The sequence below is a fragment of the Aspergillus vadensis genome (assembly GCF_003184925.1).
Source record: "Aspergillus vadensis CBS 113365 unplaced genomic scaffold BO88scaffold_1, whole genome shotgun sequence".
Lineage (NCBI taxonomy): Eukaryota > Fungi > Ascomycota > Eurotiomycetes > Eurotiales > Aspergillaceae > Aspergillus > Aspergillus vadensis.
This window is the reverse complement of record NW_020292039.1, coordinates 962096-974617: the sequence shown is the minus strand read 5'-3', so window position 1 is coordinate 974617 and position 12522 is coordinate 962096. Positions and strand designations below refer to the sequence as shown.

Below are 12522 nucleotides of genomic sequence, written 5' to 3'. Positions count from 1 at the left end.
GAAAGACCTCAGTGTCAAAGCAGACAAGACAAGTATACGGACAGATGAGGCAATACAGTATTATATATCTTGAACATGGTCGACACTCTATCTAGAGTACCTGTCAGTTGATGATCTATCATATCAGCCTTTCAATCCAAACTTCAGTCCCTGCGCTAATGCAGAGCAAATCCCGATAAGGGGGAAGATGTGTCGATCCTACAAATTTTATGATTTTCTACCTCTTTACTCGTGCTGTCCACTATAAACCATCGGTTGCAATAAGATAAAAACGATAATTTAGTCTTCTGTCGCATCAATGACAAGGAGTTAATCATGACTCAACCACATCACACCGATCCATCACCCTCTACCCAAACACATAATCTCAACAATCCAACCACTCCTGCATTAGCAGGACAAGAAGCACAGATTCCACCCTATCTACAGACTCGACCGAATCGCCCGATCCCTCCTCCCAATTTCGACCGTAACACTACCAATAGCACCGCCCGATTGATTCCAATAACCGGTCTCCACCCAGTAATCATCAGCAATCCTGTCAACGCGGAACTGGTTGCGCTTCGAGCCCCAAGGACAGTCCCAGTAGATGTAAGCGACGCGTACATCTCCATTGAACACATCGAAGCTTCCCTCTGTGCCAGAGGGCGAGTGTGCTCTGCCGCACGCGAAGACGTTGAAGGACCCGCCAGGAGCTGCCCGGAGTGCGTTGATGTCGGAAACGGGGATTTCGGCGCTCTTGTTGTTTTCTTTGTGGAATTTGCCCCTGATAACGTGTTAGGGAAGAAGGAGAGAGAGATGGTGCCAAGATGGGTAACTTGATGATTTTTGAACTCACCAGCCCAGCCAGGTGTTTCTGACACTGAGGGTGTCGAAGGATAGGGAGTTGACGACGCGGATGTGCACCCATTGGGCTTCTGCTCGTTCGGCCATGATTAGATCGGGGGTAGAGGCTGTGGTAAAAGTGTTTGGTAGAGATGATTGTCTCGTAGACTTATCTTCTGAGCGACCGGAAGGGGGTCTTTATATCATCTCTGATACTGGCTGCTGAGGTCTGGACACCATCGTCATCGTTTAGCCTAGTTGGTATCTGTAAGTGTGTGCCTGACTGCACAATCAAGTCTGGATACTGGATTCTGCTAATCCATCTCATTACGTATTCGCAGCAGCAGAAGTAGCAGGGATTGTGCAGCTCATGCCTTCTCATTCCCAATCGCGGGGTTTCCCTGTGCCTTGCCCTCGAGGAACATCGTCGAAAGCCAGCCAGACAATTGCAAGAATTTCAACGATGTAACCCTCCGACAGTGTAAAGTGGAGTAAAACCTCTAGCTGAAGGGCAAGCTGGGCGTTAAGATGAGGGGGAGAGGTTTGCGCGATGTTCAGCTCATGCACCTCTGATGACATGCATTTGCCACTGCAGGGGTACTATAGAGCAGTTCCCGAGCAGTCCATGTCAACACACTATATTGAGGTAATTGAGCACAGGCAGGTTCATTCTTCCCCGAACACTTCCTTGATCACTTGGGTTGATTTACAGATTCTTCGATATTAATCCCCGCTTCGTGCAGCGGAATCCAGTGCCCGTCCAGTGGCTTTTCGGAGTCACCGATAACAAATCAGACATCAATTGCGAGTCTAGACATCAGCTTGAGTACTTGCGCCATCTGGTGTTTGTATCCTTGACACTACTATTGTGATCTCTATGGCTCTTGCTCCGCCGAATGTCCGGTCGTTGTTGTCACTCGATGGAATCTACTTCTCCAAAGAAAATGCCTCATCTAAAGAACTGAATGATGCAGATCGCCACCACGAAGTTACATTTTCGAGGACATTGCATCGGGGTTTGTTGTGAGTGACGTGATGTCTGTATAGGTCAGGGGATTGCCCGTACGCTGGTGCTTTAAGCATATAAAGGACCAGCATTTGGTCGGAATGTGATGCAACTACCAGTCAATTTTGAGAATCATCTTCAAACCTTTCATACCTCATTACCTGATCAAAGCAGCTAGATATTTCAAGATGGCCGAGCTTGTTCCATATTTCGATGGCATGCAGCAAGGGCAGGGGTACGATCGATTCCGTTCCTCTCCATAGATACAATTGTGTCCTTGCTAACATACTGAACAATTTGTCCCTTATCTAGATACAATACCTACCTTCAACAAATTGGTGTAGCAGATGCTGTCACTATCACTCCTGGTCAACCGGAGTCCGTCACTTACGACCTCTTCTATAGTAGTGAAAGAATCGATGATTACACGTCCGCACACCCGACTTCTCAGTTTAAAGTGTATTGCTGACTTCTATTCCTTCTTTCTTCAGAAAACTTGCACAGTCCTTAGAGATAAGTGCTGGCGCTGCTATTTCCGGCTGGGGACAGTCCTCCCAAATCGACGCTGGCTATCTTGATCGGCTAAGGCGAGTGTATTTGTTCTGGCTTGACTTGGGCATCAAATCAGCTAATCTTCATCGACACAGTTTTGAAAGCAGTACGGTGACCTATCAAGTCCAGGTGTCATCCAGGCAGCAGGCATCAATCGGGAATTCATATTCCTTCAATCAGATTAACACTGATACCCCGAATAAACTGTACGGAGATCGTTTCATTGCAGGTAAGATAAACGAAGCACTATGTCCTAGCCAGTGGGTAGATGCTAAATGCCCGTGGCAGATTTCATTCGAGGTGGCCAATACTTGCTCGCGTCTCCATTTCTGCAGTCAACAAATCCACCAGTCAAGAGATTAGACAGGCGTAAGCTTATCACTGAGTCCTTAGACTTATTACCTCCTGACACTTCTGAAAGATCGGAGGTTGCTTTCTCAATGTACGGAGTCACCGGCTCTGTCACAAATGAAGTGAGAAGTGCCGTGGAGACAATCAACAGACACTCTCGCGTTACTGTCTGGATCCATACCTCTGGAGGCGGAGGCCGGTCTGGAGTCATCCACGCAGAGCCACACGACGGTGAAGACTCGCCTCTTTTTGCGATCAAGGAAGGCGCAGACAACTTCTATCAGGAATTGAGGGAGGGAAAGCATAGATATAGACGATTGTGAGTTTTCCCTCTTAATTTCCTTCGATTATAGGATACTTACACCGACACAGTGCACTTCTGTGGAGATACACCAACGTGCCGAATTTCAACAATGCATTCACGCCTTTTGACTATACTTTTGCCAATCAGAGGGTGAGACCTGCTCCGCAATGAGTATTCATGAAATGCAACTAATTGAAACCAGAGCTGGTACCTATTCGAAGACTTTACGCAGTACGACGCGTACCTTGAGCTCATCAGGAAGAGTATAGCTTTCACACGAATCATCGCTTGGTGCCATCTACTAACCCTTTATGTATGATAGTCCCTGTTTCAAAGTTCATCAACGGCAGAGAGCAACAAGCCGAGCTGTACGAAGAAGGGGCCAACATACTCTCCGTGACCCGCAGCAAAGTGAGCTTGCGCATCCCCAAAAGTCCTTTAGCTATCATTACATGACTGACAGGAAACAAGGTCCAAGCCATCAACGAAAACCCCGAGGAAATAAATTCCCCAATCTCATATCCCATCCCAGAGGACTACAAGAAATTAGTGCTAGTAAGTACACAACCAACCATATCCCCGATATCCTCTACTAACCCCCAACTCCGAAACAGCTGGCCATCAGGACAATAACCATGATCGCCCAAGAACGAACCCTCGACAACGGCAGTTTCAGCGACAGTGAGTCCCCTCTCCCTCCCAAAGCTGGTGTATGAGTATGGCCATTCGATAAAAAATTAAGCTAACGCTATATACCTTCTACAGTTGCACTCCCCACCCTCCAAGGAAACGCCCGCACGCTCTTCAAATTCCAGACCTACGACTTCGACACTGGATTCGGAAACACGGTTGTTTCCTTCGGAAGACAGGGAACATCATTCGTATGTCTGAGCGGCCAGCGCGTATCCGACGGATATCAGGAAGAAAGCGTCTTCTGGGCATTCGAAGACCCGGTTGAAGAAGTCTCGGAGCAACAGGTTCATGTGGCCAGTATGCGAACGAGAGATTTACTTCTTTTGAGTCGGACGGATCCTGGTCCCAGGCCTTTGTTTACGTTTTATGCTAAGAGTAGTTGGTGATGATGATCCTGTCCAGGACAGGCGTGCAGGGCGGGTAGTAAGCCATATCGCAGAACCGGCTAATTGTGAATAGCCTATAGCTACTAGCTAGTCAGTAATAAAGTTTATGGAACCTTTCTTTTATTCGCCCACGATGGAGAGCTAGCTCTTTATGAGTTAACATTTAATGTCAATTGATAATAAATAGTTAGGGGCTATATACATCGTCATGATGATGATTTAATCGCTTGGAGCGATCTACTCCTCCCTCCCCGGCCACTTCAACACCACCTCTTCCTCACCACTCAACACAACCTTGACTCTAACCTTCCTCTCCAGATTCAATCCCAACTCGAACGTCCCCGGAAACAACACCCAATCGCCATCTTCATTCACCCTCGCAAAGCTCCCCACCTCAACGGGAATCTTCAACTCCCTCGTCTCCCCAACCTTCACATCCCCAAGCCGATCCCATCCGACCAGCCACTTCACCGGGTACGGCGCCGGGCCTGCATCAGACGTATTGGCGAAGACCATGGCGGTGTAATCCGACTCCACCTTGCCAGTGTTCTTGATATTGGCGGTGAAGTTCAGCACAGGGAGCTGGGTAATTGACGCCAGGTCATCGTGTGTCTGGGAAAGAATGTCCTGGATGTTGAGTTTGATTTCCTTCGTGGTGGTGTTGCTGGATGACTCCGCGAAGGTCGTGTAGAATAATCCGTGGCCGAACTCGTACACTGCTTCGCCGGTGTACCATTTGTATGTCTGGCCGGGGTTATCTCCCTCAGGACGGAGATTCATATCCGTCGCGGGGAACTCCTCAGCGTAGCTGGCGGGGTATTGTGTGGTGACTAGTCTGCCCGCGGGGTTCTTCTTTCCGGTGATGATGTCTCTCAGAGCGAAACCGCCGGATTGGCCGGGGTATCCGCCCCAGAGGAGTGCGGAGACGTTGGTGTTGTTCTTGAGGGACGAGGAATCGACCTGTCCGCCGCCCATTTGGAGGACGATGAGCGGCTTGCTTCCGGCCGACGAGGCGAGTTTCTGGATCAAGTCCAGTTGGTTACCCGGCCATGCGATGCTCTCGCGATCCAATGCCTCCGCTTCAAGGGTATTGTCGATGCCACCGGCGTAGATGATCACGTCGGCGGACTGGGCGGCGGATAAGGCGGCTGCGAAGCCCGAGGTGCTTGTGGAGGAGATACCGGTGCCTTCGGCGAAGTTGACGTTGTATCCGGCTTCTTCGAATGCGGCGCGGGGGCTGATCATGTAGGGAGCATTGCCGTAGTAGTTGCCCAGGAGTTGGGTGGTGGCGTTGGCCCAGGGACCGATGAGGGCGACGGTGGTGTTGGATGGTGGGTAAGCTTTCTCGGTGAGGGGAAGGACGTTGTTGGAGTTCTTGAGAAGGACAATGCCCTGCGTCGCGGCTTGGTAGGAGATGTTCCATGCGTCGGTCTCGAGGACGTCAGACCAGGTGAGGTCACGGTAGGGGTTGTTCGCCTTAGTGGTATTGGAGTCAAAGTATCCGGCCTGCACGAGGGTCGTGTAGAGACGGATCACACCCTTCTCGATATCATCGCGAGAGAGATCTCCTGCAGTGATGGACTCGTTCAGGTGCCATTGGTAGGTGGTACCGCAGTCGATGTCGGTGCCAGCGAGGATGGCCTCAGCGGCAGCGGCAGCCTGGGAGGAGGCGTAGCCGTGGGGATTGTAGATGTTGTAGGCGGCGTCGCAGTCACTGGAGACGTAGCCGTGGTCGACGAATCCGAAGGTGTCGCGGAGGAGGGTCTGGAGGAAGTAAGAGTCGGCGCAGGCAGGGACGCCGTTGACGGCGTTGTAGGCACACATGACACTGTGGACTTTGGCGTCGCGGGCGGCGACGTGGAACTGGGGAGTGTAGTATTCGGAGAGGTCTTGCTGGGTGATGTTCATGTCGTTGCCCAGGCGGGAGTGGTTGTGCCAGTTCTCGATGTCATAGCCGGCGTAGTGCTTGGCCGTGGCGGCGAGTTTGAGGTTCGAGTCTGGGTCGGGACCCTGGATGCCGGTAATGTATTCGTAGGCGTAGACGGCGGCGAGAGAGACGTCCTCTCCTGGAGTTTCTTGTCCGCGACCCCAGACGGGGTGGCGGAAGGTGTTGATGTTGGGGGCGTAGACGTCGAGGCCGTAGCGGCCGGCGTTGTTGAAGGCGCGGCCTTGGGTGGAGATGATGGAGGCGATTTGGTGGATGAGGGTGCGGTTGAGGGCCGCGGTGGTCAGGATAGGCTGGGGGAATGAGGTGGCCCAGTTGTAGGAGCCTGAGTCGCTGAAGTTGGCACGGTCGAGGCCGTGAAGTGCTTCACTCCATACTTGGTATGCAGGGAGGCCCAGTCGGGAGACCCCGAGGCCGGTGTTGCCGGTGTTCGCGATCAGCTCGTCCAGCGTGAAGAGCGAGATGAGCGATGCTGCTCGATCATAGGGGGTGGCTGATTCGTCGCAGATGAGGTGGCTGCGCAGGGGGCCATTCTGGCAGTCGGGGAAGCTCAGTGGGATGGTTTCCACGCACAAAGGGTACAAGTCGGGGTTGGCTTCGACGTTGTAATCAACATAGCTGGTGTTGGCCTGGGCAAGAGCTTGGGGAAGAGCCAGAGCCAACAGAGCAGCGGCAGTGGCAGCCACGGGACGAGACATTGAGTGCGCCATGGTTGAGCCAGTCTGTGGGGGGAGAAAAAGATGGTCGGGGACTGAATCTGGGGTAGATTTATAGAGTTTTGCGGAGATGCGGAGATACGCCGGAGAATGGCCGATTGACTTCATCGCGGGGTTTAGCCTGAATGATTTAGCCGGCATGGGGAAGAACTGGGAATGCTTGCATTTAGCAATTAAGAGTGTACGAACATTGGCATTGTTGTAACAAGTAGAGATCTGCTCAGGCACCGGGTAAATGAGTCTTTGGTATGGCGTGACATCGCTTGGGAAATATGAAGCCATCCCCGTCCAAAAGGGGTAATCTTCTATTGCAGCACATTCACCGTCTCTCCCCTCAACAACTCGCCCAAAACACCCGCGACATCCTCCACCTCTTCCAAGTTCAACACCACCTCCTCGATCTTCTTCTGCCTCTCCTCCGGAATCACCCCCTTCGTCACAGCCCGCCACTTCTCCAACACCTCCTCATTGGTCACCCCGGGGTAGACTCCCTTGGGCGCCTTCAACAACTTCTCCAGCACCTCCCCATCCTCAAACGTGATCTTGACCCTCTGCGCCCACGTATTATCCAGCTCCTTAGCCTCCCGACACTCCACTAATCCAATCACATCCCACAACTCCTCCCGGTTCAACATGCTTGGCGCAAACTGCCCCGGCACAATCTCCCCATCCACGACCTGCAACGCCACCGCGTACGGTATACTCATCTGCGCCGCTGTGACGGTAGCCGGCTTCTCCGGTGCCCAGCCACCCTTCTTCATCGCAGCCCTCGCCATCTCCGCTTCGATCTTGACGATCTTCTTCCACTCGCCCATCTTCGCAGGATGCTCGGCCTGAAGATCCTTAACACAATCCACTGTACAATGCGTCACTGCGCACAACGCATGCAACTTCTGCTTGATTTTCTTGATCTGCCATACTTCGCCTAATCCCTTACTAATTTCTTCTGGGTGAAACTTGGGCTCAGTCTCCGCCCCGAGCGAGAACATCTTCAAGAACCCACCATACTCGCGGTCAAAGATCTCCTTGATTCCCGTGAATCCCTGCTTTGCCAGGTATGTGGCAAGTACTCCGCTCCGTGATGCGAACCCATGCTGCATGCGCTTCACCATACTCTCGAACTGTGCTGACATGAGTCCGCAGGCCTGTGTGCACGCCATGCCCAGGGCATCTTCGATCTGCGCGGCGGGGAGATTTAACAGCTTGGAGACAGCTGCGGCAGATGCAGCAGGGCCGAAGATGGCACCGGAGTGCCATCCGATTGTGAGCATGTGTGTTCCGCCCAGGGCGTAGCCTACACGGGGTCCCGTTTCGCAGCCGGCAACTGTGGCGGTTAGGAAGTCTTTGCCGCTAATAGGGCGAGCCGAGCTGCCGTGTTCCTGTTCTGCGGCTGCGAGAATCGCTGGGACGATGACGGACATATTGTGCAAGGGGGCCTCGATGTGGATGTCGTCGAGGTCGAAGCCTTGAATGAAGGTGCTGTTCAGGAGGGCGGCGGCATTGGGAGGGAGGGTCTATCACTTCATTAGCATCCTATCTATCACATCTATAGTCGTGCAGGAGTCTGATTAGAGGAGAAAAAAATACCTCATTCCATCCGATCACGGTACATTTGCCCTCTCCCTCAATGGCAGTGATGGCATCATGGGCCTTGACGGACCAGGGGAGTCGTGCCCCCAGCAGAGCACAGGCCAATCCATCGAGAATGAGGTATTTGGCCCGTTCACGGACTTCGGCGGGAATGGACTCGGGAGTGAGTCCTTCCAGCCAGTTGGAGAGGGTGTGAGTTACGGGAGTGCCGGTGGAAGTGGCGGGGGGAGGTGTGTGAGAGGTCATTGTGGTACAACTTTATTAAGTATTATGTGACCGAAGGACAGGTATATAATTGGAAATGATTGATGGAGATAGAAGAGAGGAGTATGATAGCAAGTGAGAAGAATAGCTTGGCGAGGAAAAAGTGTGAAGTTTGTTAGTTATAGCCCTATAGGGGTATGAATGATTACCCAACAACAAATAGAAAGAAAGTAAGTAAGAATACAGGGTGCTGCTTGGCGAACCCAATCGTCTTCAATTCTATTCGATTCATTTCTGGATACATTCTACTAACTATCTTTTAGACTATAATTCACTAGGAGTATTTCGGTACGGAGTTTAGACACGGCGTAGAAATGCCCGGATCGACTGATCAATGACCCACTATATAGACTATTATTGCATTAGACCAGAATAGGAGATATATCAAAATTAAAACTCATCAATAGTCCAACTAATATGCAAAGATCGATATTTAATTTGTAGGAAGAACATGTCATTGTCGATCTTCAATTTTTTGGTTTCTGGCATGCCGATCACTGCCGCCCGATTGTAACTAGCGAAGCTAATCATTGTACGAGATAACACTACCTACATTGACCGCTATTTAGGAGTCTAAGGGGTTTAATTAAGGGTGCAGGCACATATATTCCTTTAGGTTATGTGGAGTCGGAGACAAAAGAAATATGATGGGTTCTGGCGGTTGTTTTCTGTCCGGTCAATACTAGACAGACACATACTCCTGGTCTACTTGCTCTGATGTTTTTACAACTGTTATGTAGCGGGATCTACTGCACTGACTGATTAGTTGAACAAAAATGCCATAATGATTCAAAGACTAGCGATTTATAGTTGTCGAGAAGTGCCCTCTGTTTTTGAATAATCGTAGGGGACAGGGAGAATAGCATTGAGTTCTTAAGGCTTAGTACAGTCCATTGATAATTTGATACATTGATAAAGTGGAGAGGAGCTCCATTAGTTGATTTTTATTGGATGAATACTAGATATGCTTTAGGAAGAGGTGTTGGTGAGGTAGTGGTACATATTAGTAACTATTCTCTTCAGCCGCCCCATGTTACACCCATGATGCTACTACTGTTATACTTACCTGAGAGTATATACTACAGCAACTAAGAAGGCCTTTTTTAAAGAGAACAATTGCTTTCCAAGGAGACTGTTATTGAGGCATTAGAATATATAGGCTAGTACACCTTATCGATTACATCCTACTAGTAGATGCAATTTTATGTATTCTTGGTTCTTGTACTAGTAACACTGGTTACTATCCATCAACAATCGTCTAGCTAAAGATGAATCTATTCATAGCCTTATTGTACTTCTAAGAACCACAAATCAATAATCATTGTAATAATAATAATAATCGCTGGCACCTAATTTCTAAAACAATAGGCTTCGTCATACGGTATCATGGATAATGAGGATGACAATCAAGAATTATTGTTGAAATAGATTAACTGAAGAATATAGCGCAAACTATGGAGTAACCAAGACCCAGACCCGAAAACAATAGACTCCTATGATGACCCATTCTGTACAATTCCATCCTAAACCCCTTTTCCTAGTTCGGCACGTACACCTGCAGGGGCCGCCACAAGTCCGGTGCGCGTTCTACATTTGTTAGTATCTCTTGTTTGCAAGAAGGGGAGTGACAAAAACTTACCAGTCTGTTCCTTCCAGTGTGCCATCACACCAGATACCCGTGCAGTTGCTGCCAGCACCGTCGCAAATTGCGAGTCAATACCCCTGCATGGATTAGTAGATATCCTCTTGGAAAATGTGGGGGAACCTTACAGTGCCGTGTACACGAAACTTCCGTACAAGTCCGCATTTGCCTGCAGGTTGCGCTTGACAAAATACTCGTGTGTGCTCGCAATCCGGTCGATCTCCATGGCCACCTGGAGCACAGGGTCCATCTCGCGAATGTCACGATCCCGCGTCAATTCGTCCAGCATCTCGCGCACGTACTTCGCCCTAGGGTCCACCTGCTTGTAGATCCGATGGCCGTATCCGGATAACCGGCACTCCTTGTTAATCACCTTCTCGATCAACTTGGGCACATTCTCCGGTCCACCAATCTCCCGCATTCCTCGGTATGCCGCGTCGATGGCACCTCCGTGCAATAGTCCGTAGCCAGACATGCAGCATGCAGCCATCGCCGAAAGTGGGTCGGCCAGGGAAGACGAGACGTGAAGAAAAGCCGATGTCGAGTTGGTCATCTCATGATCCGCATACAGCGACCACGCCTTCGTCAAGATCTCCGCTGCCTTCTCCCGTGTGATTGCCGCGTTGTTATCCACATACCGGCCCATCCAAAGGATGTTCTCGATGTAGCTCAGGTTCGGGTCGGCTGCGCGGAGCTCCTCTCCCTTCATGTGGCAGTGAGCTATCGACCCGGCTATCGCCGTGACTGCCAGTGTGCGGATGATCTGCTCATCGACCATTTCTGGGCGTCGGTTGTACAGGTTGGCACCCGCATGGGCGGGGATGAGCTCGGGTTGATCTGCCAGATAACCCGTCAAGACCGCGCAGAGAATGACCATGGGAGGAGTGTTGCGTCTGCTTCAAGGTTAGCAGCATGCATAGCGAAGATAAGGGGCGGACTTACGGGAAAGTAGCCACGAGCTTCTTTACGTTCTCGGGCACCACCATCATCGCCTCGGCAATTCGCCGCTGGAAGCGCAGACGCTCCTCGGGTGTAGGTAGCGAGCCCCAGATGAGAAGGTGGGTAATCTCCTCGTAGCTCTTTCCGATGAGCGATGCCAGGGGGTGGCCCCGGTACAGAATGACGCCCTCGTTGCCATTGCTACCTCAGTCAGTAAGACAAAGATGACCAGGGGACAAAAAGCAAGCCTACATGTAGGTGATGCTGGACATCTTGACGGCTGTGTTGCGGTAACCAGGATCGATCAACCGGAGCCCATCCTCGAATTGCTGTCGCGGGCTCTTTCCTGCACGGTCGACGCAGATCTGACGGAATCCCATGGCGGGTACTGAGTTGCGCACGATGGGAATCGTATACTTCGATCCCGTCCGGTTATCCCGCACTGTCAATGTGCCTTCACGCTCACCAGGCAGCTCCTGCTCCAGTAGGGCGTTGATGTAGTTGCCCTGTAAGGGCAGCAGGCTCTTGCCTGCATCGAAGAGGCGACCCAGCCAAGATACCAGTGTGTATGCCATGATGTAGAAGGGGATGCGATGAGTCTGCGAAGGATTGTCGCTGCTGCTGTCCTGATTCTGTTGGGATTTGTCTGGCTCTGAAGCACATATTTGTACCTCGTCTGGCGTGGCAGCAGCCGTCTGTCCAAGACCATCCAGTCTCGGACGGAATAGTTCAAAAGGACGAATTAATACGCCGAGATAGTCTGTCAAGCTTTGATCCATCGACTAGTGACAGCCCGCAGAGACTATCACCGGCGATCTAAAGGCATCTGGCTGACACGGTCTGCCCGACGGAGCATAAAAGGGCGGTTCCCTTTGCGGTCTGTTTCGTTCGCCATCACTCTCGTCGCTTTCTGAGCCAATCCAAACATTTCTTCCAAATCCTATCTACTCCAAAGTCATTCCGTGCACACTCCGAAAACCATGTCTTCCACTTCCGATCGACAGTATGACGAAATGATAACTCGCCTAGTCGAGTATGTCTACCACTACGAAGTAACAAGCGACCTCGCTATTCTGCGGGCCCGCTATGCTCTCATGGATGCTCTTGGTTGCGCTCTGGAGACTCTTCAACAAAGCCCCGAGTGTCGCGCTCTGATCGGCCCATACACACCAGGTCTGGTCGCTCCTTATGGGTTCAAGCTGCCGGGCACCTGCCACCAGCTCGATCCAGTCAAGGGTGCCTTTGACATGGCAACCTTGATTCGCTTTCTGGATCACAATGATGCATACCCTGGTGCCGAATGGGGCCA

At 51.1% G+C, this 12522-nt stretch overlaps 5 protein-coding genes across 5 annotated transcripts; 1 reads left to right on the top strand and 4 right to left on the bottom strand.

Annotated features, from left to right (window-relative positions):
* Window positions 1-302: 302 nt before the first annotated feature.
* On the bottom strand, window positions 303-1073 carry BO88DRAFT_400056 (aegerolysin family protein). The gene is made up of 2 exons (XM_025705471.1): window positions 839-1073; window positions 303-766 (listed from the first exon to the last, which is right to left on the bottom strand). Exons 1-2 carry the CDS (start codon window positions 931-933, stop codon window positions 424-426), a joined length of 438 nt encoding a protein of 145 aa, XP_025568167.1. The 5' UTR covers window positions 934-1073; the 3' UTR covers window positions 303-423.
* A 760-nt stretch (window positions 1074-1833) lies between these two features.
* On the top strand, window positions 1834-4117 carry BO88DRAFT_459755 (uncharacterized protein; the record flags this gene model as incomplete). The annotated part of the gene is made up of 12 exons (XM_025711098.1): window positions 1834-2066; window positions 2144-2260; window positions 2323-2418; window positions 2479-2612; window positions 2672-2702; window positions 2751-3053; window positions 3107-3188; window positions 3241-3301; window positions 3361-3449; window positions 3510-3593; window positions 3653-3719; window positions 3804-4117. The coding sequence occupies exons 1-12, from the start codon at window positions 2020-2022 to the stop codon at window positions 4115-4117; spliced, it is 1425 nt and encodes a 474-aa protein (XP_025568166.1). The 5' UTR covers window positions 1834-2019.
* A 167-nt stretch (window positions 4118-4284) lies between these two features.
* Window positions 4285-6774, bottom strand: xlnD (beta-xylosidase XylA). The gene has a single exon (XM_025705470.1). The coding sequence runs from the start codon at window positions 6758-6760 to the stop codon at window positions 4355-4357; it is 2406 nt and encodes an 801-aa protein (XP_025568165.1). The 5' UTR covers window positions 6761-6774; the 3' UTR covers window positions 4285-4354.
* Window positions 6775-6992: 218 nt separating this feature from the next.
* BO88DRAFT_439861 (MmgE/PrpD family protein) lies at window positions 6993-8777 on the bottom strand. The gene is made up of 2 exons (XM_025709738.1): window positions 8366-8777; window positions 6993-8292 (listed from the first exon to the last, which is right to left on the bottom strand). The coding sequence occupies exons 1-2, from the start codon at window positions 8612-8614 to the stop codon at window positions 7084-7086; spliced, it is 1458 nt and encodes a 485-aa protein (XP_025568164.1). The 5' UTR covers window positions 8615-8777; the 3' UTR covers window positions 6993-7083.
* Window positions 8778-10169: 1392 nt separating this feature from the next.
* On the bottom strand, window positions 10170-11992 carry BO88DRAFT_420807 (citrate synthase; the record flags this gene model as incomplete). Its single annotated transcript, XM_025708466.1, has 5 exons — window positions 10170-10219; window positions 10272-10354; window positions 10403-11167; window positions 11217-11414; window positions 11466-11992. The coding sequence occupies 5 exons, from the start codon at window positions 11990-11992 to the stop codon at window positions 10170-10172; spliced, it is 1623 nt and encodes a 540-aa protein (XP_025568163.1).
* Window positions 11993-12522: the final 530 nt, after the last annotated feature.

Bases quoted from the DNA above. Each gene is read 5' to 3' on its own strand.
- BO88DRAFT_439861 (XM_025709738.1), bottom strand. From the start codon at position 8,614: ATGACCTCTCACACACCTCCCCCCGCCACTTCCACCGGCACTCCCGTA. The intron at 8,293-8,365 runs GTATTTTTTTCT...ATGAAGTGATAG, and splicing joins CCGTGATCGGATGGAATGAG to ACCCTCCCTCCCAATGCCGC.
- BO88DRAFT_400056 (XM_025705471.1), bottom strand. From the start codon at position 933: ATGGCCGAACGAGCAGAAGCCCAATGGGTGCACATCCGCGTCGTCAAC. The intron at 767-838 runs GTGAGTTCAAAA...ACACGTTATCAG, and splicing joins AGAAACACCTGGCTGGGCTG to GGGCAAATTCCACAAAGAAA.
- xlnD (XM_025705470.1), bottom strand. From the start codon at position 6,760: ATGTCTCGTCCCGTGGCTGCCACTGCCGCTGCTCTGTTGGCTCTGGCT.